Source organism: Felis catus, chromosome B1, assembly GCF_018350175.1.
Source record: "Felis catus isolate Fca126 chromosome B1, F.catus_Fca126_mat1.0, whole genome shotgun sequence".
In the NCBI taxonomy this organism is placed as follows: Eukaryota; Metazoa; Chordata; class Mammalia; order Carnivora; family Felidae; genus Felis; species Felis catus.
The window spans coordinates 27,228,888-27,251,265 of NC_058371.1; the positions used below are offsets into that span (position 1 = coordinate 27,228,888).

The 22,378-nt window shown below is 52.1% G+C and overlaps 1 protein-coding gene across 1 annotated transcript; it reads right to left on the bottom strand.

The window, feature by feature from the left end:
• Nucleotides 1-6,480: 6,480 nt before the first annotated feature.
• DUSP4 (dual specificity phosphatase 4) lies at nucleotides 6,481-22,317 on the bottom strand. Its single transcript, XM_003984646.6, has 4 exons — nucleotides 21,368-22,317; nucleotides 12,338-12,483; nucleotides 11,138-11,357; nucleotides 6,481-10,502 (listed from the first exon to the last, which is right to left on the bottom strand). Exons 1-4 carry the CDS (start codon nucleotides 21,798-21,800, stop codon nucleotides 10,117-10,119), a joined length of 1,185 nt encoding a protein of 394 aa, XP_003984695.1. The 5' UTR covers nucleotides 21,801-22,317; the 3' UTR covers nucleotides 6,481-10,116.
• Nucleotides 22,318-22,378: the final 61 nt, after the last annotated feature.

Consider the following 22,378-nt stretch of genomic DNA (forward strand, 5'->3'; position numbering starts at 1 on the left):
ATTAGGAGTGAATTGGGTTATCTATCTTAGATTTGGAGGGGTTTCCACAATATATTAAGGGAAGCAAGATACAAAACATTGCATATTATATGGTGTCACTTTTTTAATGAAGCAACTATGAAATAAAATATTTATATGTACTTACATATAGAGATACATAGTATATATACAATATATCATGATAGTATATAATTCAATACATTATATATGACTGAGCAGGGAGAGCTATGGAAGGACACATGATTGTGTACCATAGTTGTTTGCAGGGTCTGGTGGAAGGAGGGAGGTAAGTCAAAAAGTATTCTTTTTTTTTCAATGTTTATTTTAAGAGGGTGGGAGCACGCATGCAAGCAGGGGAGGGGCATAGAGAGAGACAGAGAGAGAGAGAGAGAGAGAGAGAGAGAGAATCCCAAGCAGGCTCCACACTGTCAGCACGATCTCACGAATGACCTGAGCAGAGATCAAAAGATGTGGGTGCTTAACCGACTGAGCCACCCAGGCGCCACAGTCGAAAAGTATTCTTTAACAATATGTCTGACATATCTCTGGAACACTGTGTGTGTGAGTGTGTGTGTGCATGCGCATGCACACGCACCTGCATCTGTCGAACACGGAAGAAACATCGCCCACAAGCCACAAGAAAAACAGAGCTATCATGACTCATCCATGAAATAGGACATCAAAGCACATGTATATTTGCATGTATTTTGCACATATGTATATATCCATGCACGCACACCACACACATACATAAAAAGCATTCACGGAATCTAAGGGTGGTAGCTTCAGACATAAGGATGTCAGAAGGTTTTTTGCTGTTTAATTTTTTGCTGCGTTTGAATTTTTCAATAAAGCCACTTTACCGTGGGAAGGAAAAAGGAATAATAATTTATAAACGCTCCTGTAGCTTGGTAACTCAAGGCTCCTCTAAATTTAGAGTCTGATCTCTACGTGAATTGCTTTGATCTGTTTGGAAACTTAAAGCAGGTGCAGTCATCTTAGCGACGGCAGAAGCCATGATGGTGATGACAGTGTTGGTGTCTGATTCTGCCAGTGCCTCTGTTATTTTTGCCCGTTTGCTCAGAATGTTGGAAGCGCATGTGTTCAGCTGGAAGGTGGAAATGAAGAGGACTGGGGGAAGGGTCTCTCTTTGCTTGTCTCTTGCTGTGTCTGCTCAAAGCAATGGATTAAATTTTGTTTTTAATGTTGATTTATGTTTGAGACAGAGACAGAGCACGAGCGGGGGAGGGGCAGAGAGAGAGGGAGACACAGAAGTCCAAAGCGGGCTCCAGGCTCCGAGCCGTCAGCCCAGAGCCCGATGCGGGGCTCGAACTCACGGACCATGAGATCAGGACCCGAGCCGAAGTCGGACGCTCAACCGACTGAGCCACCCAGGCGCCCCTCAAAGCAATGGATTATACATTAAATGCAGTTACACTGTTGTAAACAAATACCCAGAATCAACGTTTGGCCTAATTACAGAATTCAACCTATACGGTGGACACATTTCTATGACTTAATGGTCAGGTTTTCTCTGTGATCGAAAGATAAACCTCCAACTATTACTTAAAATTAAAAGAAGGGGGCACGGGGCGCCTCGGTGGTTCAGTTGGTTCAGAGTCTGACTTGACTTGGGCTCAGGCCACGATCTCACAGTTCATGAGATTGAGCCCCACACGGGGCTCCATGCTGTCAGTGAGGAGCCTGCTTGGGATTCTCTTTCTGCCTCTCTGCTCCTTCCCTGCTTGTACTCTCTCTTTCTCTCTCTCTCTCTCTCTCTCAAAATGAATAAACATTTTTTAAAGGTGAAGTAGAATGGTAGGTATGGACACGGGACATCTGCTGAGTGTACCGTTAAATGAAAAAGTAGGCTATGGATCAACACGCGCAACCCCACCGTCCCCTAGGGCAGGAGGGTCTGACCGCACAAAGACGTTTTCTCTAAAAAAATTTTTTTTTTCAACGTTTATTTATTTTTGGGACAGAGAGAGACAGAGCATGAACGGGGGAGGGGCAGAGAGAGAGAGGGAGACACAGAATCGGAAACAGGCTCCAGGCTCCGAGCCATCAGCCCAGAGCCTGACGCGGGGCTCGAACTCACGGGCGGCGAGATCGTGACCTGGCTGAAGTCGGATGCTTAACCGACTGCGCCACCCAGGCGCCCCCAAAGACGTTTTCTCAATTCTACTGCTTTGTGTCTTTGCAACCCAAGAGAAGAGTGTGATTACTTGGTTTCTGTGTTCTGGCCCAGTGCCATCCCTGACCTTAGGGGCAGTTAGAGCAAATGGTGAGCTGATCAAATTGAGGGCAGGGCAAGAATAACAGAGAACAACAAGGGGGAAAATCCTGGCTTAACAGTATTATCCTGTCAAACGCACACATTTTACACAGTGCGTAAATAAAAGTCTCAAACGGATCGTGCCGAATTGTTCATTTTGGTTATGGAAAGTAAAAACAGTGGGATGTAGGGCAGAAATATTGAGAAGGAGAAACTTGCCATTTTCCTCATCTGTATTTGTGTTCTTTGATATTTTTGGCAGTGAGCATATTTCCATATATTAATCATTGAACAGCTTTATTGGGATATAATTTATATGTCACAAAGTTACCCATTTTAGGTGTGCAATTCAGTGATTTTTTAGTAAGTTTACTAAATTTAAGAGTTGTGCAACACCCCATCCCCACCCCACCCCCCACCCCCACCAAAATTGTTGACTCAAGTCAGCTTGGAACTCTGATTGGAGACACGCCTCAAGGTCAAGTTCAGTCTCTTCCCAATGAACTTCCCTAGGGCACCTCACCAGAGCCAGCTCCCTTGGCTATTATTGCTCTGTAAGGCTGGGTTCCCTGCTTTCATGAGAGGTCCGAGCCCTGTTTCCAGACTGTCCCAGCTCCCTATTCTGTCTACGCTGATGACAGTGAGGTTCCCAGGACCTCGATGGGATCTTTGCTAATTACTGAGAGATAAAGCCCATGCCACTTAGACCCATGGATCCAGAGGCTGGACAACCTTTAGGGAGCAGCTGGTCATGAAATCCCCAATCTCAAGGTGACTTTTCTATAAGGGCCTCTCCCCCTGAAGGCACATGTTGGAGAAACGGACCTTTTCCTTTTGTTTCCAGCCCCTTCCTGTGCCTCAGCCTGCCTACCCTCTCTCTCTCCTCTCTCCCAGGAAAAGGAGACCCATCTAACTGCTCAGAACTCAGGACAGCCATTGGACTACAGTTTTTTTTCCCACTGGGTGAGGTCCCTATGCCTCAAGGTGAACACATTTTCCTTGTTATTTCTCCTGCCACAAAGCCCTTCCCTTCTCTGCCAGCAACGAGGACGGTAAGTTGCAGTGGGCCCGGCTCTTTCAGGTTCACGAAGTACGAAGTTGCTGGTCTAAGCTGGGTTGTCTGACTCAGGTCTTGTGTAAGAGCCCATCGTTGGGAGGTGGCAGATGTGTGTCCATTTGGTGGCTGTTACAAGTAACCTATTGGATGAAAATCCAGTCCAAACCTCCCTACCCTCACGGCACTGTATGTGCCCCCAGAGACGCAGGGGAAGGAGTTTTCGCAAGGGCTCACGGGAATGTGTCTGTCCAGAGACCCCTGAGCTATCCTGGTCTGCCTGCCTCAACTGGCTGCCAGACACAATTTCAGTAGCTTTGTATTCTGCTGGAGGAAAACCCAGCACACTCTCTCTAGCCACTTGTTCTCCATCTCATGCACTGGGTTGGTCTCTACGCCCCGCCATGCAGCGGGGAAGACACCTTGGGTGGACGCAGATGTAAAAAGGTGAACTCTCATGGTGAGGTGGGGGTCTTGAAATCAGTGGTTGCTTCAAACCCTCCTACCTGCATTCCCTCCTGGGATTGCACTGTTCGAGCATGTCGTTTTTCAAAGAATGGATTTATCTTGTGGTGTTTTCTGGATCAGAAGGGGCCATAGACAGTGTGCGTGGTGGCCGGAAGCTGTTTCAGTCCTTGGAGGAGATCTTAGATGATAAACGTCTCTTGGTTAGGAGCAAAACTTGAGTCTGAGGAGGCCTGACACTGCGTCAACCAAGTAGGGAGGAAGTGACTTCTGAAACCAGATCGTAAAAAGGGGTGTTGACTGGACCACTCGTCTCGTGAGAAATCTGACTGCCCTCAGGAGAGGGCGTGTGTTGGCGGTCCAAGTGACCGTCACAACTGAACTCTAGCTGAGAGCATCGCTGCCAGCCTTTTGCGCCATTTTGGAGGCATGGCCTAACCACCTTCGGATGACAGCGGTGCAAGCTGTCACGGACTGGGACCACCTGAGACACGCCGAGGGAGGACTGCTTAGCGGGGCCTTTCCCAAGTCTCTAATCTACAAATTCGTCAGCAAAATAAAGCGGTTATTGGTTTATACAAGGAAGCTCTTGGGGTAAGTTGTCATAGTAATAGTGACAGTAATCCGAAGTCAGGGTCTGGGGGTTGAATGGAAGGGGGAGGGTGGAAGAGACAAAGCTGTGTCAGGGATTCCTGAGTGGTAAATCGGACATCACCTGTGGGAGTCTGTAGGGTCTCTGGCTAAGGAAGTCTTAGGTGGGCCCAAGAACTTCTATGTTTTAGATAATCTCCCACAGGAGAGAAGGATATATATAATCCCCATCCCCCCACCTTGCCATTCTCTCCCATTCTGCCCATTTCTGCACATTTAGTTCTCCAGGTGAAATCAGAATCATTTTTCCATGTTCCTTACAAATCCTGTAGGTGTTGTGAGATCACATTAAATGTATAACTTACAGGGGCGCCTGGGTGGCTCAGTCGGTTGAGCGGCCGACTTCGGCTTGGGTCGTGATCTCACCCTCCGTGAGAGTTAGAGCCCGGCATCGGGCTCTGTGCTGACAGCTCAGAGCCTGGAGCCTGCTTCCGATTCTGTGTCTCCCTCTCTCTCTGCCCCTCCCTGACTCATGCTCTGTCTCTCTCTGTCTCAGAAATAAACATTTTTTAAAATGTATAATTTATAGAGAAATATTTTGTCCAGTATCAGGTCTGTTTATCTGAGAGCATAGTATATCTTTTACTTTTTTCACATGTTCTTAGAAACCCCTTGGTAGGGCTGTACTATGTCCGTTATATAGGTCTTGCCTATGTCTGGTAAAGTTTATTTTAGCCATTCCATCTTTTTTTTTTTTTTTTTTTTGAAGTTTATTTATTTATTTATTTAGAGGAAAGCAGTGGGGGAGGGGCAGGGGGGCAGAGGAGCTGAAGCAGGCTCTGTGCTGTCAGCACAGAGCCCGACGTGGGGCTCAAACTCATGAACCATGAGGTCATGACCTGAGCCGACGCTGGATGCTTAACCCACTGAGCCACCCGGGTGCCCTGTAGGCATTTCATCTGTAAGTTATACTGTAAATGGGATCGACTCCCATCTTACTGTTGATGGATATGTTCACATAGCAGCACCTATTGATTTTTTCATATTAATTTTACCATCAAGTGCTTACTGAATTTTCTTCTGATCATCTCTTCGTTGATTCTCCTGTGTTTTCCTAACACATATCCTCTGCAAACAATTTGGCTTCCCACTTTCCAAACTGTATATCTCATTTTTATGGCTTCCTAATCACATTGGGTAGGGCTTCCAGAATATCAAATAAAAATGATAGAGTGGGAATGAGGTTTATTAATTGCTTTTGGTTTACAACTTGGGAAATCTGCACAAAGGAATCTGATAACAATCCGCAGATCAGCACTGGGGGACCGCCAATTTATATAATTCTTTATCCAGGTATTTCTTCAATCCGGCCTTCAAACATGCTGGTAATTTCTATGATCCCAATGGAATATCAAGTCAGTAAACTTTTCTAAGATTCTGTGTGAGTCAGGCAGGACCTTTTATCAATGGGGAGGGGTGTCCCAGTGGTAGTGATGCCTTATACATTTTACTATAGCCCTAATCGCTTCCTGCTTAGGCAGTTTGATCGACTCCTCCCACCAAGGAGCCATCCTTTTCGCTTCATCCTGTGCTTGGCCCTAAGGAGATTCTCAGATGAAGGACAGTCCCTGTCTTTTACTGTTCTGTTTGTTTTTGAAGGAGAGAGAGAGACAGAGCTTGAGTGGGGAAGGGGCAGAGAGAGAGGGAGACACAGAATCCAAAGCAGGCTCCAGGCTCCCAGCTGTCAGCACAGAGCCCGATGCGGGGCTCGAACTCACGGACCATGAGATCATGACCTGAGCCGAAGTCAGACACCGGCCCGACTGAGCCACCCAGGTGCTCCACTGTCGAATTCTTCCCGTAGGAGTGTGCCTAGAGAAATCAGGTTCTCAGAGATGCACGTCAGCTATACCATCACTGTCCTCAAGTGGTCATCAGGGAGAACAGTGGGGTCACTGATTTTACCAGCCAGTTTGCCTACCATCTTACTGTCAATGTCACTAAGCGCACATTAAGTGACCCAGTCCTTCCCTTCTCTTCCAAGTCATCCCAGCAGAGCAGTTTTCAAGGAAAGAATAAACCAGGCCAGAGGTGGTTGAAAATGTATTTATTTTTCTTCAAATGATCTTTTTCAAGCAATAAATAAAAACAGACATGTCAACTTTTCTAAAAAACAAAACCAAACAAAAAAAAAATCCCCTAAACTATATACATCCTACAGAAATACAAGCATATCAAATGTAGAAATGACATCACTCTGAAAGACGGGGCTATTTACAAAAGTTACAAGTATTGCATTGCTCTGTCTTGAAGAAGCCTCTTCCTCATATGACTCATAAGCTCTAAGAACAGGCAGGGTGCCCTTCGGGGACGGGGTTATCTTCAAGAGGTGAAACTCCCCATCTTTCTTGTTCGACAAGGAAAATGTAAGGAAAGACCCCAACGTCCAGACACTGTATTCAATTCGCCGACAACATTCCACAGATCAGATGACTTTCGAGGAGCCTGAGAGGTGCCCCCTTCAGGAGGTCACATGCTCCTTGAGCTCCTGACAGAAACCATCTTGTCCCGCAGCCAGGCTGGGACGGGTGGCAAGACCCTGCTGAGCCAGTGACCAACCCCTGGCTGTGGTTTCTTCGGGACAAGCTAGTTCTGTCATGAAGACTAGCCTTCCAGAAAGCAAGGCCATTTTCCCCATCTTGGCCGCACATGGGGCACACTTGGGGAGCTCAGAAACACATGGATGTCTCGGTCCCAACTCCAGAAATCCTGGCTTAATTGGTCTGGGATAGCCTGGTAGCGAGGTTTTCAAAACTCCCCAGCTGATGCCGGTGGACAGTCAAGGTGAACCACCCCTTCCGTACTTTGGGCTTGGTGGCCAACTCCCATCCCGATCAACCATCCTGCCTCCGTCTGTCCACTTTCCCACAGATGTTTACATTTTTTTCTCATGGCATCCCAACCTTGTTGAAAACTCTGGAATCCAGTTCCAACAAGCACCTGAGCAAAATGGCCTCAGGAGGAAAGGACTGAGACTGTGAGCTCCCGGCCACCTGTTCGTGGCACTTTCAGCCTGGTATGTCTCCATGGGAAAGTCAGGTGTGTTACCCTCAGTGATCCACAAACACCCTTGGTCACACAAGATTCTGGGAGCTGACAGCAACCCTTGGTCTCTAGAGGAGATCCAAGGTAGCCAACAGCATGGCTGATAGTCAGTGAAAGTGGCAACGTTTTCCGGCCATCATAGAAAGTTTGCATCACCAGAAATCACTTCATGGGAGAGAGGCCAATGGAAACCCACCTGACCATTTGAACTGACCCTGTGGTGGTGTCTTCATTAGAGTTATGTCGAGTCATCAAAGAGGCTTCTGATGGCAGAATTATGACCACCTCCCCCAAATCCCCTCTTCCTATCAAGCCAATTTCCTATTTTTATTTCTGAGAGTTCTAGGACTCATGTTGTCATCAAGTACAAAGAAAATGGCTTTATAAATAGCAGTTTGACACAGTGACAGAAGACTTGAATTGGAAAGTGGGGGGAAGACGTGTCTGGGGCTGGTCCTGAGCTCCGACTGTCCACATGGTTGGAATCCAGTCTGGGAAAACACAGGTTTTGGCGGATGTGCACTTGTTCTATAGAAAGTGAGTCTGTTCCAGGTTACTTTTCCTCCCCCTGCAACAGCCACCCTGCCCCCCAGGTCCATCTGCTGTTGGAACCCAGGGCTCCCTCAGCTGCAGAACCCAGTGGACCTCATTCACCGCAAAACACAGAGCAACCTCCAGGAATCAAGGAAAAAGTGGGAATGGCCAGCTGTGCCACCTCTAAATAGGTCCATTGTCCAGGCATCTTAACCCCTCCACACCTCACCCCTATTCAGCCAGGCAGCTCCTAGGGAATGAGGGAGCCTTTGGCTTTTCTAAAAACAGGAAGCGGGAACTCTGGCCTCACCCAAAGACAGGGCTTGACAAAGGCAGGATGAGTGATGCCAGCACAGGTTCATGTTTATGGAAGGAAATGTAATGAACCTGGTCCTGTCTGGGATGCCAGGATAAGAAAGAGCATTCCAACACGATTCTGACATTGAGGCTTGAAGTTATTTACGGATGAGCAAGAATATTCATTTAGATCTAGACTCACAAGGGGCTAAAGAACAAAAAACCAAAAGAACAAAGAACAAAAAAAACAACCAAAAAATAAACATGCTCTCATTTCTAGACAAGTTTGCAAATACCTCTAAGCTGGCACTCAGTAACAACACTGTTCCACACTACTACAATTGAAGTAACATGTAGCTTCCCTCCTCCCTCCCCCCAAGCCCAACCCACACACAACATCCTTCTCCCTCAGAAAGCCTTACCTCCATTTGGAAAGGCCCCTTCAAATGGCATTATCCCAAGAATGGATTCCAAAATGGCACCCAAGCACCCACGGTGCCCATTCCAGGAGCCCAGCAGCCAGCTCCCAAGCAAAGGGTCTGCCCAGCTCCTCACACACACTCTTCCATCCTAGACCTGAAACATGGTGTCCATTCCCCTCTTTTTATTCAAATAAGGGCCTTTAAAAAATATTCACCTAAGCCGGGGAATTTTAAGAAGGCAAGAATTTGTTGGCGTACTTCTACTCTCACAGGATTCACATCACGTCTGGCTCTAGTCAGCTGGGTTCCCCAATGGCCCGGCCCAGTGATTCCCTGGAGGAAAATCTCCACTGCGCCCAATTTTTCAGGAGCACCTTATACAACATGGCATTTATCACACATGATTTGCAAGTCCTCAGGCAGGTCTGTGAGAACATGCTCCCGCCAACTGGATCACCGATCCTCAGAAAGAAAAGACTGTACTGTCGGGATGTAAAGCCACTTTAGTGTTCCATGTGCCCAGGAACCAGCCTCAAAAGTCATCAAACAGCAGTCCTCACCTTCCTTCCACCTGCCACCCCACCCTGCCTGCTTCTCAGTGGCAACCAATCCCAGGTGTCTATCCTGCCACCTTGTCCACACCTGGGAGATGCCATTTCCCTTCTAACTGCTTCGACATTTGCACGCTATCGTGCTCCGCTGCGGGACGTCGACAGAAACATATCCAAAATTCACTGTCACTAGACTCCTTGTACTTACATACTCTGAGGAAATTCTTAATAAATACTTTTATTTATGACGAAGCGTAATTATTCACCTGTTGGTGACTTCAAAAGGAAAACCACGTCCTATAAGATTTCGTCAAAGAACACAAAACATCGACCAAAAAACAAAAACAACCAAAAAAAAAAAAAAACCTGTTACAAGAACAAAAAAAGGACGAAGCACACAGAACCAGGCACTTCTGGCAAACTTGTTTTCTTTTTGTCCCTTTCCCACTCCCACCCGCCTCCCCCCCACCTTAACAAAACTGGGTGGGCACATTTGCCAGGATCTGTGGGTTTCCTAACTTCAAGCCTTACCGCTTAAAAAAATGAGGTAAGAAATTCCTATCTGAAAAGTAACAGACACACAAACCAAACCAAGGTCTTCCCTGCCCGCTGAGGCAGCCGCAGCCGTTATTGCTCTAGGTTGGAGTGTTTTGTTTGCTCGTAGTAGGTGTATTCGAAGTCCTTATTGCCATTCTAGCTGGCCCCAGGCTGGCCCAGGAGGAGCAAAGGGGGAGGAGCTTGGCCACCTGCTCCCCACGCTGGTCAGTCCCCGCGGGGCCGGCGGGCTCGCGGGGTGTGGGTGGGGGGCTCCGAGCGGCCCTAGCAGCTGGGGGACGTGGTGATGGGGCTGTGCAGGTAGGGCAGGCTGCTGGGGGCCGAGTGCACGCCCACCGACACCGGGAAGCTGAAGACAAACTGCGAGGTGGGCGTGGGGGTGGCCTTGCCCCGCTCCCGCAGGGGCCCCGAGGGGCTGGCGGCCTCCACGGCGCAGGACGTGGCCAGCACCTGCGACTCGAACTGCAGCAGCTGCCCCATGAAGCTGAAGTTGGGCGAGATGATGCTCCGCCGCTGCTTGACGAACTCGAAGGCCTCCTCCAGCCTCACCCGCTTCTTCATCATCAGGTAGGCCAGGCAGATGGTGGCCGAGCGCGAGATGCCCGCCTGGCAGTGCACCAGCACCCGGCCGCGGCAGTCCTTCACGGCATCTGGGGCAGAGAGCGCCACGCGGTTAGTGCCCCGCGCGCGGTCCCCAGGCTCCACCAGATGGCAGGTGCGGGAGGCGCCAAGGGGGTGGGGGGGGAGGGGCGGGGAAGAGTGTTGCGGGAGGGGCACTCCCGGTCCAGGAATAACGTTGGCGGCGGAGGAGGGGGAGGAGGAAGCCCACTGCAAAGGACTCTAGGATTCCTTCCACCCATTCTGGGCTATTTTTTTGAGACTGATCCAAACAAATGCACTAAGCTTGGGAAAAATGCATGGTAAAGCCGGTTAAATCCCAACATACCTTCAAGGATTTCCATGTGCAGGAACAAAAACACTGGCCCAGTTCTCCCTTTATTTGTTTCCTCCCCATCCCCAAAGCCTTATCATCTAGACATCTGGAGCCACGCACGGAAAACGTTATTGCCTAGATAAGCTAACGGCCCGGCTGGGGAGTCTCTCTTCCTATCCCCACCCAACGCAGCATCCAGGCAGTGAGCCTTCCTCAGAGGCACAGGGGAAACGGGCACACCCCGGCGACCGCGCCCCTTCGGTCCCTCCTTCCGCAGGCAAGTACCCGGGTTCCCTCACAACCTCCCGCACTCGGCCTGCACCCTGCACCGCACCACCAGAGCCAACCTACCGATGTACTCAATGGCTTCCATGAACCAGGAGCTGATGTCTGCCTTGTGGTTGTCTTCCACGGGAATGCACTTGTACTGATAGTGGCCTTCAAAGTGGTTCGGGCAATCGGAGGAGACATTCAACAGGGCCGTGATCCCCAGCGCGTCCAGCATGTCCCTCCGGGCAGCGTGGTAGGCACTGCCAAGGTAGAGGAAGGGAAGGATCTCCACAGGACCCCCCTGCGCCAGAAAGAGAGGGCAGAGTGCCCCCAACATCGTGAGTGTAAGGCCCCCAGGAAAATGGCCGGGGTGCTTGGGACAGGGCGGGGGGTACCTGGGCGGGGTGGGCTTTCACAGGCCCAGGGGAGAACGCCTGTGGACACAGCCCTTCCGGGTCTCCCCTTAGCCTGCTGGGGCTCCTGGCGGGACACCAGGCCCGGTGGACTTCTCTAGCCTTTACGCTCCGCTCTGCTGTGAGCGGCAAAGCCAGGACAGGTCAAGCCTCGTGGGCCCCACCTGCCGGTTCAAGCAGCCCTCCTCCCCCTCGATAAATAAAGTGGCAGACACAACACCGGCCTTGCCACACCACTTAGGACACGAATCTACACCTAACTCAGCGCCAGGCTGTCTGTTGTGGGGTCGAGGGACTTATTTCCCTGGGCACATTAGAAACGGATGCTGTTTCGGCCTCACAGACAAGAGGCGGGATCTATGAGGAAATGGGGGCTGCAATTCGTGACGTTTTCTGAGTCAGACCAACTCAAATGGGCTGGGATCTGACAGACTTGCTGGATCCTATGAATCCACTCCCTCTCCGTCTAAGTGCAAAGGCTGGTAAGACACAGAGCAGCTTAAGCCGGTTTTCTTGGGGGAGGGTTGGCCAACCATTTACGTCCATTGGGCGTTTGCAATTGGCTTGTACACGGCAGGGTGGCCTGGCTCTTTCTACACAGCAGCCCACATGCACTGGCTTCAGCAAGAGGCAAAGTCAGAAAGTTAGGTCTTTGTATGTTTCCAAATGAGGGCAATAAGAGGGAAGGAAGGAACAAATGGACCCTCCCTAACACTGCACCCCAGTACTCGGGGTTCACTCCATTCTCCCCAAATTGAGGCACTGGACCCAAAGCCTCTGAAAAGCAGAACTCTGAAAATAAGCCCCCTTGCCCCCGCCTCACCCCCTCCCATTGCCCCTTTCTCCCAGGCTCTGTGCCCGGGTCTACCTGGTCGTGCAGCGGGGTTCCACAGGAGCCACAGCCCACGTCCAAGGACTCAGCAGTGCTGGGGGGAACAGCAGGTGGGATGGTTGCCAGGGCCTTCGTTTTGGAACAGAATTCTGGGTACTCGGAAGAAAACCTCTCATAGCCACCTGTAAAAGAGAAGGACGTTGGTGTTAATAGAGTCACGAAGCCGGCAAAACCCCAGAAAAGTACTTGAATCTGACTCCTGGACTGAGGAGAACGGCTGGAAGCTGGGAACGGCCGGATCTACATTGACCACCAGGTGGCGCTGTGGGCCCAGAGATCACGGCTATGGAACCTTCAGAGAGCCGCATTTGGCCAGGGCTGCATCCTGAAGGCTGGAAGGGAAGTTTTAGGAGCAAGACTTAGGTTTGGGAGGCAGATACAGAAAGGACGACGTGCAGGGGATATGCAGAAGGGACTTTCCACGGCAGCTTCTTGGGGTGATGACAAAGCATGGAAGACTAGCCATTGTGTGTTTCCAGGAGCCCCGAGGCAGTCTGGTGCTGGGCCTTGGGGCCTGCAAAGATGTCTGTCATCCCCCACCTCCAGTCCTGCCTTTGGAGAGGTTCTGCAATGTGGGAGAGAAGGAAAAAAAATTTACCCTGGCACCAGCCCTTCTGGATCGCAGCAACAGAACAGATGCCAATCGCCCAGCCTCATGAACAGCTGTTCATCAGCAAGGGGCCAAAATAAGAGGAAACGGGCTTAAATATAAATCCCTCTTGCTACATACAGGTTTGGGGCAAGGCAGGATTTCCTGACCTGCGAGTTGCTAAGCTCTGGAATGGTTATCTGTGGGATCGTCTTCCGGGGAAGGGAGGTCTTTTAAGTAAAAAGAGATAAAGGGCCAACTTCTCTGGAATAGTGTTAGTGCCAAGCCGAAAAGCTCCTGCTGGCTGGCGGAGGGCAGAGAGGCAGGAGAGGGGCAGGAAACACTAGAAAAGAAGCGCTTGGTCAGTATCCGATTTACTCTCAGTTCTGGGACTTTGCGAGTAACTTAGCATCCACGGTCCTTGTGTGGCCCTGCTTGTATTTTTATCTTGCAGTTTCCATAGGACCCGAAACAGATTACAAATTCATTCAGGAGAGCCTACAGGTTGTGAAGCGACCATTCAACCAACAGTCCCGAATGTAGCTAGCACCGTTAAATCCTGACTCGTAAGCGGCATGGTGTCACGGGTTCCTAGAGACATTCATGGTAACCTTCCGACATGCAGACATGTGACAGTTAGTCAATCACTTGCCCAGATCCCAGCCCTAGAAAATTCTGCTTTGCAGAAGAAGGGAATGCTTCTTCGCCACATCATAAGGCTTACAGAACAGGGTATACATTTTTTCCTCTCTGTTCCCCTCCATTCCCTCCCTCGGGATATAAATGGGGATCTCTCTGGTCACAGGCCCGGCTCCTGCTGAGTCACAATAACCAGCTTCCCCCGGAGGAGAGGGCCCAGTACTGGCAGCTTCGGGAGCGCCGTTGGTGGCCTTAATGGTCATCTCAGCACAGGGGCGCCCCTCCTTCCCATTAGCACCCCCTTTTCTTTACAAGGCTACAAACATTGCTGCCCCAAATGCAGTGAATAATGAGGGGCGATGGCTCTTCCAGCAAATGTCTTTAGCTCAAGTTCCTAAGGTAGAACTCTGGGAAACTTCCTTAAATGTTTCGCTTTGAAAGGCAGAAAGGGAAGTGAATCAATCAACAAACCATTGTTGAACACCTATATACAAAGCCATTAGCTGTTACTCTATGTGTTTCTATAGGATTTAAAGACTTTTAAGTAAAATGATTTCCTGTGTTTATTACGTAACTTGAGCTGTTCAAATATGCTGTTTTCAAAGCTATGGAAGACATGGGCGGTGCGCTCCCAAAGCTTGTCACCCAGACAGGCAGACTAGCGGTGCCCCCCTGAAAGCGAGTGCTGGAGACACAGGAGCGCCAGGGCCAGGCTGTGAGGTCACCGAGGAGGAGCACCCCCCCCCCACCAAAGGGCAGCGGAAGTAGGAGGAGCCTCAGAATGGTCAACACACGATGTCCTTCCCATTGCCGAGAAGGTGCGGGACAGGGCACCAGACTGAAAAGGCCTGCGTTGAATCCCAACCTGGTTAAGTCATCAAGCTGTGCGGCCTGGGGCTGTCATCGAACCTCTCTGAGCCTCTCCCTCACTTGTAAAGCGTGATGAGACATCCGCACCTGGCATCCTCTGAGGACTGACTGGAACAGCCAGTGCTCTGCACCTGGCCTCGGGGAGGCACCTAACGAAGACTTCCTTTTCTGGCACTTACAAGGGGACTCCAGCATTACGGGCAATTTCCCAGACTCTGGACAGCCCTCTCCTCCTGGGCTTTACTTATTTTTCCAGTCACAGTCTTGAGATCTGGTAGTTAGACAGCAGAAGGGCTGAGTTCACTGCCTGAGTTCCAGGACCTTTCCCCATAGGGGACATTTGCTGCCTCCAGGTCGATCCTCAGTCAGCCCCGCAGGTGGCACAGCACCCACAGCCCAGAAGGCTCCCGAGCTGGCCGATGCCCTCGGGGTGTGGCAGGCAGGGGGCGAGCAGCCAACTGGGAGGGACAGAGGTGACCCGGGGGGGGCCAGGCCAGGCTGGAAGGGGGGCCATTTGTCATCCGCACCACCCCCAACCCTCTCACAACAGGGCAGAGAGGGCGGGAGAAGGCAGCATTAGAGTGGAGCAGAAACAGGATTACCGAGGTCCGTTCCCTTTGGCGGCTCTTTGAAGAACAAGCAGAAAGGAACCAAGTGAACAAGCAGATTTGCCTGAGGGACCGGAGTGTCCCAGGCAGGCAGCCGTGGAAGGGATTCTCCCTCCTGAGCTGTCGCTAGCTCTGGAGGGTCTGGGGCTGACCGTTATGAAGAGTTGCACCAGGAAGCTCCTTCCTGCGGGTGGAGAGCGGCACCGGGCTGGGACCTCGGCTGCGCGCAGCACGGGAGGACAGCCCCAGAGCACGCAGGCGGGGTGGCAGGCAGGGTGGCAGGGACAGAAGGCTGCAAGTGGGGAACCACCCACGTCCACACTCCACGAGACCAGCACGTCCACACCGGGTATCGGCTCCACGTTACTAAAAGGGATAGAGGAAATGCTATGTGCCAGGTTCTTCCCAAGCAGCAGTCCTTGAGGGGTGACTGGCCCCAGTTTTACAGATGAGGAAACTGAGGCGCAGGGCAACCTCAGGTAAGGGCAGTGCCAGCGTTCAGACCACTGGCCTCGAAGCCACCTGCTAGTCTGGCCACCGGGAGCCGACCCTGCTGTGTGCCCATCTCTGCCTTCCTGGTGGTCCTTCTCCGGGGGAGGCACAGACTGCTGGTTTCATCCCATTGAAGACACATGTAGAAACAGAAAGGATCTGGACACTCGTGACATTTCACCAGTCTCCGCGTCTAACCGGTGTTTTTCAAACTACAGGTCGCCACTAAAGAGTCATGACTAGCACTCTTTAAGGAAACACAACAGGATAGAAACTTCTAGAATCCACTGCATTTAAAGAAGGTAGAAGTTCATGGGCCTCTGGTTTCAGGTGTATCTGTATCCCTACGGGGTCACGATGCAAGGATTTCAGACTGTTATCATCTTTAACTTCTGATACTCTGCGATTCTAAATGTCACAAACTTCTCTGCAAAGCAGGTGTCTAAGATCTGCATTTCTAGCTTCTGAATGCAGTTTCATGACACATACACCAATGACTTTCCGCCTGTTTTGTATAGCTCCAATTGGGTGTAATTCCGTAACAGATATTCTGACTAATTTTGACCTGTTTTTCCCATGTTCTTAATAATAGACTTTCTGGGGGCGCCTGGGTGGCGCCCGGTTGAGCGGCCGACTTCGGCTCAGGTCATGATCTCGCGGTCCGTGAGTTCGAGCCCCGCATCGGGCTCTGTGCTGACAGCTCAGAGCCTGGAGCCTGTTTCAGATTCTGTGTCTCCCTCTCTCTGACCCTCCCCTGTTCATGCTCTGTCTCTCCCTGTCTCAAAAATAAATAAAAGGTTAAGAAAAAAAATTTTAAAGAAAAAATAATAGACTTTCTGGTCTTAAAGCTCTCATTTTCTCATCTTAATTTTGAAACATGAGAGTCTAGAGGGAAGAAAAGGAATATAATATCCCCCCAACTTTTTTTGAGGGATAACCACATCCATAGCTAGCTGAACTCCACGCTCTTTTTCTCATACAAAGCAAGACAACTGTCACAGCTTACTGAAAAGGATGACCCACTGTCCACACGTCCATGCAGGGCTGCGACAGTGCGCATAGAAGTGCTCTAGAAAGGACAGGCTGGTGCAGTGCCGATCTCATCACCACAGTAGGACTCTTAGTGGGGTCTGTGATGGGGAAGCCAGTCATTTGGTGGGGACAGTGGTCACAGATCTTAATATGGCTGTCGCTCTTCCAGTCACCCTCTCTCAAACACTCAGAATGTCACCGGTTCACAGACAGGGGCTTGCTCTCCTGGGACTTCATTATCAGTACGAGCCAAACGCTGCCCAGCAAGAAAGTCTGGGGTCATTCGACTTTGAGAACTCCCGTTGATGCGGGTGTTAACTTAGTAAGCACCCACGTAAACGCTGAGCAGTGCTGAAGATTTACCTAAGTGAGCTTCCCACCGTGGGACCCCACACACAGACCTGCGCGTCCTGGGCCAGCTGGCTGACACTTAATGCCACCCTGGAGCTGGAGCTGGTTCACGGTCCCTCCCAGTCCTTCTGGGCTATCTGCTACATTCAGCAAGCTGGCTGGTGCTGCCTTCCGCTGGAGAGTGAACTTTTCTTCCTGTCAAACTTCCTTTGTTAGGCGGCAACTGCCTCCCAGTAAGGAAACTGGCTATCTGGTTTCAGATGTTCTGATTTTTTAAAGGAATTTCTTGGCTCCTTGGAAAAGCCACCTTCCCTCAGTTCCCAGTGTAGCCCGTCTCTCCTATAAGCCCTCAGGACAAGCCCAAGGGACCTGTGATAGGCTTCCTAGTGATAGGGTTTTCACTTTCAATTGATACCTGCGCCCGGTCTTTTGTTACTTTTGTTGATTGGAAATATCCAGGTCGAAGGAGTTTGCTTCCCTCGGGGTCATTCTTTAACGAATGACAACACAGGTGAGAGATTAGCTCTAAGGCCTGCCATTGTGTGTAATTCTAATGCTCTCAAAACTTGGCTGGCACGGGCATTGTATCATATTTATAAGAAGAAAGGCCAGTCCGTTTCTCTTTGGGTCAAAAGGTGTGCAACCTCATCCCCCTCCCCCCCACCCCACCCCCCCCGCCGGGGTTTGCTGTCTGCTGCCACTGACCTCCTGGGGAACTAGGATGGGCCAGGGAAATGGAGACAGAGAGAGACAAGACCCAGCTCAGCTGCTGGCTGAGCGCTCCCCCCACTCCGTCATTGGCCTTGGGGGCTGTTTCCTACAGAAAGTGTAATGTCACAGTCTGCAGGGTCAGGCCTTAGGACTACAGTGTATGTGAGTCCCAACCTGGAGGGAGAAGCTATCTAATTGATATCTAATTGATCGTCCCACTGCCTCAAGACAGGGCCAGGACAACTTTTAAATCAGAACTTAAAGAACGGACAAAAGTCATGAGCTGAGATGAATTTGAGACAGAGAAAAGTAAGATATTAGGGTAAGAAAATGCCCTTTTTGTCCTTCTCTAATGACCAGGGTCTAAAGCCCTCATCTGAGGAGCTATCAAGGAAAGAAAGGGAGTTCAAAGGAGGTGTGTATTCTAATGAAATCTGAAAAGCTGAAATTTCTAAACTTTCCCCCAAAATGCCTTACAGGACTTTAAATAAAATGAGCTTAAAGTCGGGGGGTGGGGGTGGGGGGAAGATTTGCCCCAATGGGAATCTTCTACTAGCAAAAAGACCAGAGAGTGTAGTGATTTAAGGTTATCGTTCTTAGCAAAACTTGGGATAACATTTAGGAAATGTAAAGGCCAGGCAGCATTTTATTGGTATTAAGTAACATTTACTCTTAACTACGAATTCTTGCATGTGGTGTTAGTTAACCACCTGCAGCTAACTCATTTCTACCAACGCACGTCCACGTGGCAGAAATAGAAAACTCAGATTATTAAACACAATTAGTTGGTAGAATTAGATAGCCTTTGGCTGGAAAGGATAATATAACTTCCGAAAATATTCTGTTTTTCTGTTCCTGTAGGTTGGCAGAGAACAGTCAGGTCTGGCCACTTTTCCTTTCACATTCCCCACCACATGTGCAATGAGATATACAGAAAGTCCCATTAGATGGAAATTAAAATGAACAACTCCGATGGGAACCAAATTACCCAACACTGAATCAATTTAGGCATTTACTAAAGATAATCTAAGGGGCTTTTCCTCCCCAGTTTCCCATTAGTTCTCCGCCCCCAGAGTGCCCTTCCATGAACCCACATTTTCTCCATTTTACTGGCTTCTCCACTAGAACTTAGGAGGCATGGCTGTCCTCTTCCAGCGGTGTGGGAGCAGACACTTCCCGGTTCTCCCTCAACTCACTAGGGATGCCTTTTCATTAGAGGGCCAAGGGAAGGAAGAGGAACGGTGTTAATTAATACTTCCTCTGCTTAGCACACATATGAAAAGAAGCCAGGTTAATAGCATACGACCCTGTGAACCTGGCAGCTTCTACCATCGCTACAGAACAAGCCCCTCACCACCACCACCACCACTGAATTTCAGGCGGCTGCTTCCAAAGCAGGCTCCTTTCCCCTGGAAGACACAGCTGTTCAGCTGAGTGTCCTGGCTACTCCCCCTGGCCTGTTCCAGAAGAGGCATTAGTTCAACCTGCCGCCCAGGCCTAGATACTAAAGGATATCGACTTTGAGAAGCGGAAGGTAGGCCTCCCCACCACCCCAGGTCAGACAACAGGAAGCAGTACAGGGCCCAATAGGAAAGAGCCGTTAGATGGCTCCTTTTCCTCCCTCCAGGGACCTCGCCAACGACCAGAGAACTGTCATTTTACCCAGAGGCTTCTGCCCTACTCAGTCTTTAACATTAGCCTCGCGCCCAGCAGCCTAACGGATCTGGCTCTGGGCTCTCCCCTGCGGGTCCAGGGAGGTGCCACCAGCGGGAGGAGGAAACCTTAAAAGCACGCCTCCCTCCCAGGGGCTTAAGCGTTCTGGAGCCCGGAAGCCCAGGGGTCAAGGTCCCCGACCGAGCTGCGGCTCTAGGGCGATCCCCTACGGGTTTCTTCCAGGAAGAAAAACAAAACAAAACGCAGCCAGCCTCCACGTGGATCTGCACCACCTCGAGAAGAGCCCTGGCTTCCGAGCCCGCGAAGGAAGGCACAGGCTCGGGCTCTCCATCAGGAGGGATCCAGGGCAGCGCGGCTCGGAGTGCAGCCCGTGCCACCCGAAAGGGCTATCTCCCGGGAGAAATTTCTCCCATTGTCGCCATGGACGCCGGCACCAGGCAGGGGAGGGGAGGCGCGCTCAGCAGCCCGGACCCCCACACTGGCACGGGTGGAAGCCGGACGTGCGTCTGCCGGGTGCTCCGGGCACAGGTCGGCCCCCAGGCAGGCGAGGCCGCCGAGTCCCAGGAGCCCGGCTCGCCGGTCCTTCCGGTGCCACTCCTTCCCAGCACTTTCTCTTAAAGCGCTTTGGGGAGAAAAAAGGAAGATTAGGCTGGATCGGAGGTGCAAAAGGCAGCTCTCACAGAGAAAGAAATATCAGCAAAATCGCCTTAGTAGTTCAACCAAAGGTCAACAGCAGCATTTCCCCAGCAGCTGACAGGTCAAATGGCCAGGAAACAACTGCCGAGAACAAAGCCCCCCGCTGTTCGGCAGGGGCGAACCCGGCTCGGCGGCACTGAGCAGTTTTGTTGTGCTTTTTGGAAAGGGCGGTGGGGAGAGGTTTCCGCCCCTCCTCCCTCCACCACCTCCCTTCCTCCGCGGCGAGCAGGTCCGGAGGGGAAAGAAAGGAGGGAGGAGGCGAAGGACGCCGGCAGGGAAAGCAGCGGCTCTTTGAAGGCCAGGGTCTGAAACGCCTCTCGGGTTCGGAGGCGAGGACCGGACGCGGGCGAAAGAATGCGCGGAATGCGGCAGTGGAAAGACGGGGCGCAGCGCGGCAGGGGCGCCCCTACCCACACCCCGTCCTGTCCGCTCTCCCACCCGAGGAACGTCGGGGACCGGGACCCGACGAGGCCCGGCAGGTGCGGCCGGGGCACCGGCCCTCCAGTTACTTAGCACGCGGTCCTTTGGGGGTTTCTGACTTCCAGATTTGACCAGAACTCCCGTCCCCGAAGAGTTTCTCCAGGTTTCACTTAAGTCAAGCACGCGCTAACAAGACAGTCGAGAACCCCGTCTGAACAAAAGGTCGTACTTCTCCGCGGCCTGAATTTAAGGGGCACGTTCGCGTCTCGCGTTCCCCGAAACTCAGTCCTCCCGCCCCTCCCCCCCTCCCCCGTTCCCGGAGCTGGGGTCTAGCCCGAGGCGGGAGAAGTTGGCCACCTTCCAGGCGGAGCTCGGAGTTGGGCAGCAGATAGCTCCACGCAATGTCCGCAACCCGATCTTCCTTTCTGCATTTACCAAGCCGATCCCACCTCGGCGCTCGCCCTTCTTCACCGTATTCCCCACCTCTCGGGTTCAAGGGGTCGGACTCAGTGCAGGGCCCGAGCACGCCAAAACGACAGGCCTGACCTTCCGCACCCGCACACTAGCACCGGGAGCACCTCCCTGGACTATATATGGGTGGGCAACGCAGTGGAGCCGCTACGCCTAAGAGACCTGACGGTTAGTGAGCGTAAATAAATGCAGTCTCCAGGAAGAGTACCGACTTGCAGGTGACAGAGGAAACGCACCTTCACCGTCTCTGAGGACTTCAGGCGCTGGCACTTGCACACAAACGCACGAAAACCTTGCAAACCCATGCAAAACAGCACGCACAAAGGAGTGCGTGGGTACCCACGCAGCCACGAGTCCCTCCAGGCACTTACTTCTTCCCTTGCCCACTAAGGCGCAGGCCGCCAAGCCCCGCGACCCCTACCCTCCAGCTCGCGCCCCGGCGCCAGAGTTTACCTTTGAGCAGGCAGATGTCGGTGCGCTCGGCGTTGCGGCGCAGCGCCTGCACTACCAGCGACACGGTGCTGTCTTCGCGGAGGCTCTCCGCGCGCGGGCTGCGCTCGTCGTAGACTATGACCGCCGAGTAGAGGCCGGAGCGCAGGCGGGCGCGCACCTCCTCCTCCGCGGGCAGGATCTGCTCCAGGCTCACCGAGCCCTTGGCCCGCCGCCGCACGATGGTGTTGCAGCGCACGTTGACCGAGCCTCGGATGTAGCCCGCGCTGTGCGCCAGGAACGGTCTGCAGTCTAGGAGCAGGCACTTGCCGCCGCTCAACAGCCCAAAGGCGCCGTGGCTGCCGCTGCCGCCCGCGCCGCCGCCGTTCTCTTCCCGGTTCATTAGCCTTTTGAGCACGCTGCAGTCCATCTCCCGCAGCTCCTCCACCGTCACCATGGTCGCCGGGAACCGCGGCTGCTGGGCACGCGAGGAGGAGGCGAAGGGGACCCGGGCCAGTTGGGCTGCAGAAGGGGGCAAGCGGAGGCTAAGGGAAGCGCGTGCAGAAGTGGCCGCAAACTTGGCCCCCACGGCCTCCCACGGGCGAGCCTCTTCTCCCCGGTCCCCTTCCTCCAGCAGTCTCGCAGTTACATAGCAGTCCGAGCGGCCTCGGGCACCGGGCGGCACCGCGCGCGGTGCTGAGGGGAAGGTGAAGGGGAGTGTGTTTATGGGAGAGAGGACCACTGGGGCTCCCTTCTGTTGCTGCCTCTATTGTATTTTGCCCGTTGTGCCGCTGCCGCCGTAGCCGCCACCGGCGCTGCCGTTCGGGCGCTGACGCTCGCCACCGACAGCCGGAGCTCCGCGCACTGCCCCAGCCAGAGTTTCCTCTTTAGCTTGTAGATGTATTAATGCTCCTCTGCACTCCCCCGGGAGGGGGCAGATTCATTACTACCTCGAGAGGCCCCGCCCCTTGCCATTCTGGGCCTCGCGCCCTCCCCCCCGCCCGTCGCGCCGGCTCCCCGCCCCGCGCCTGCTCC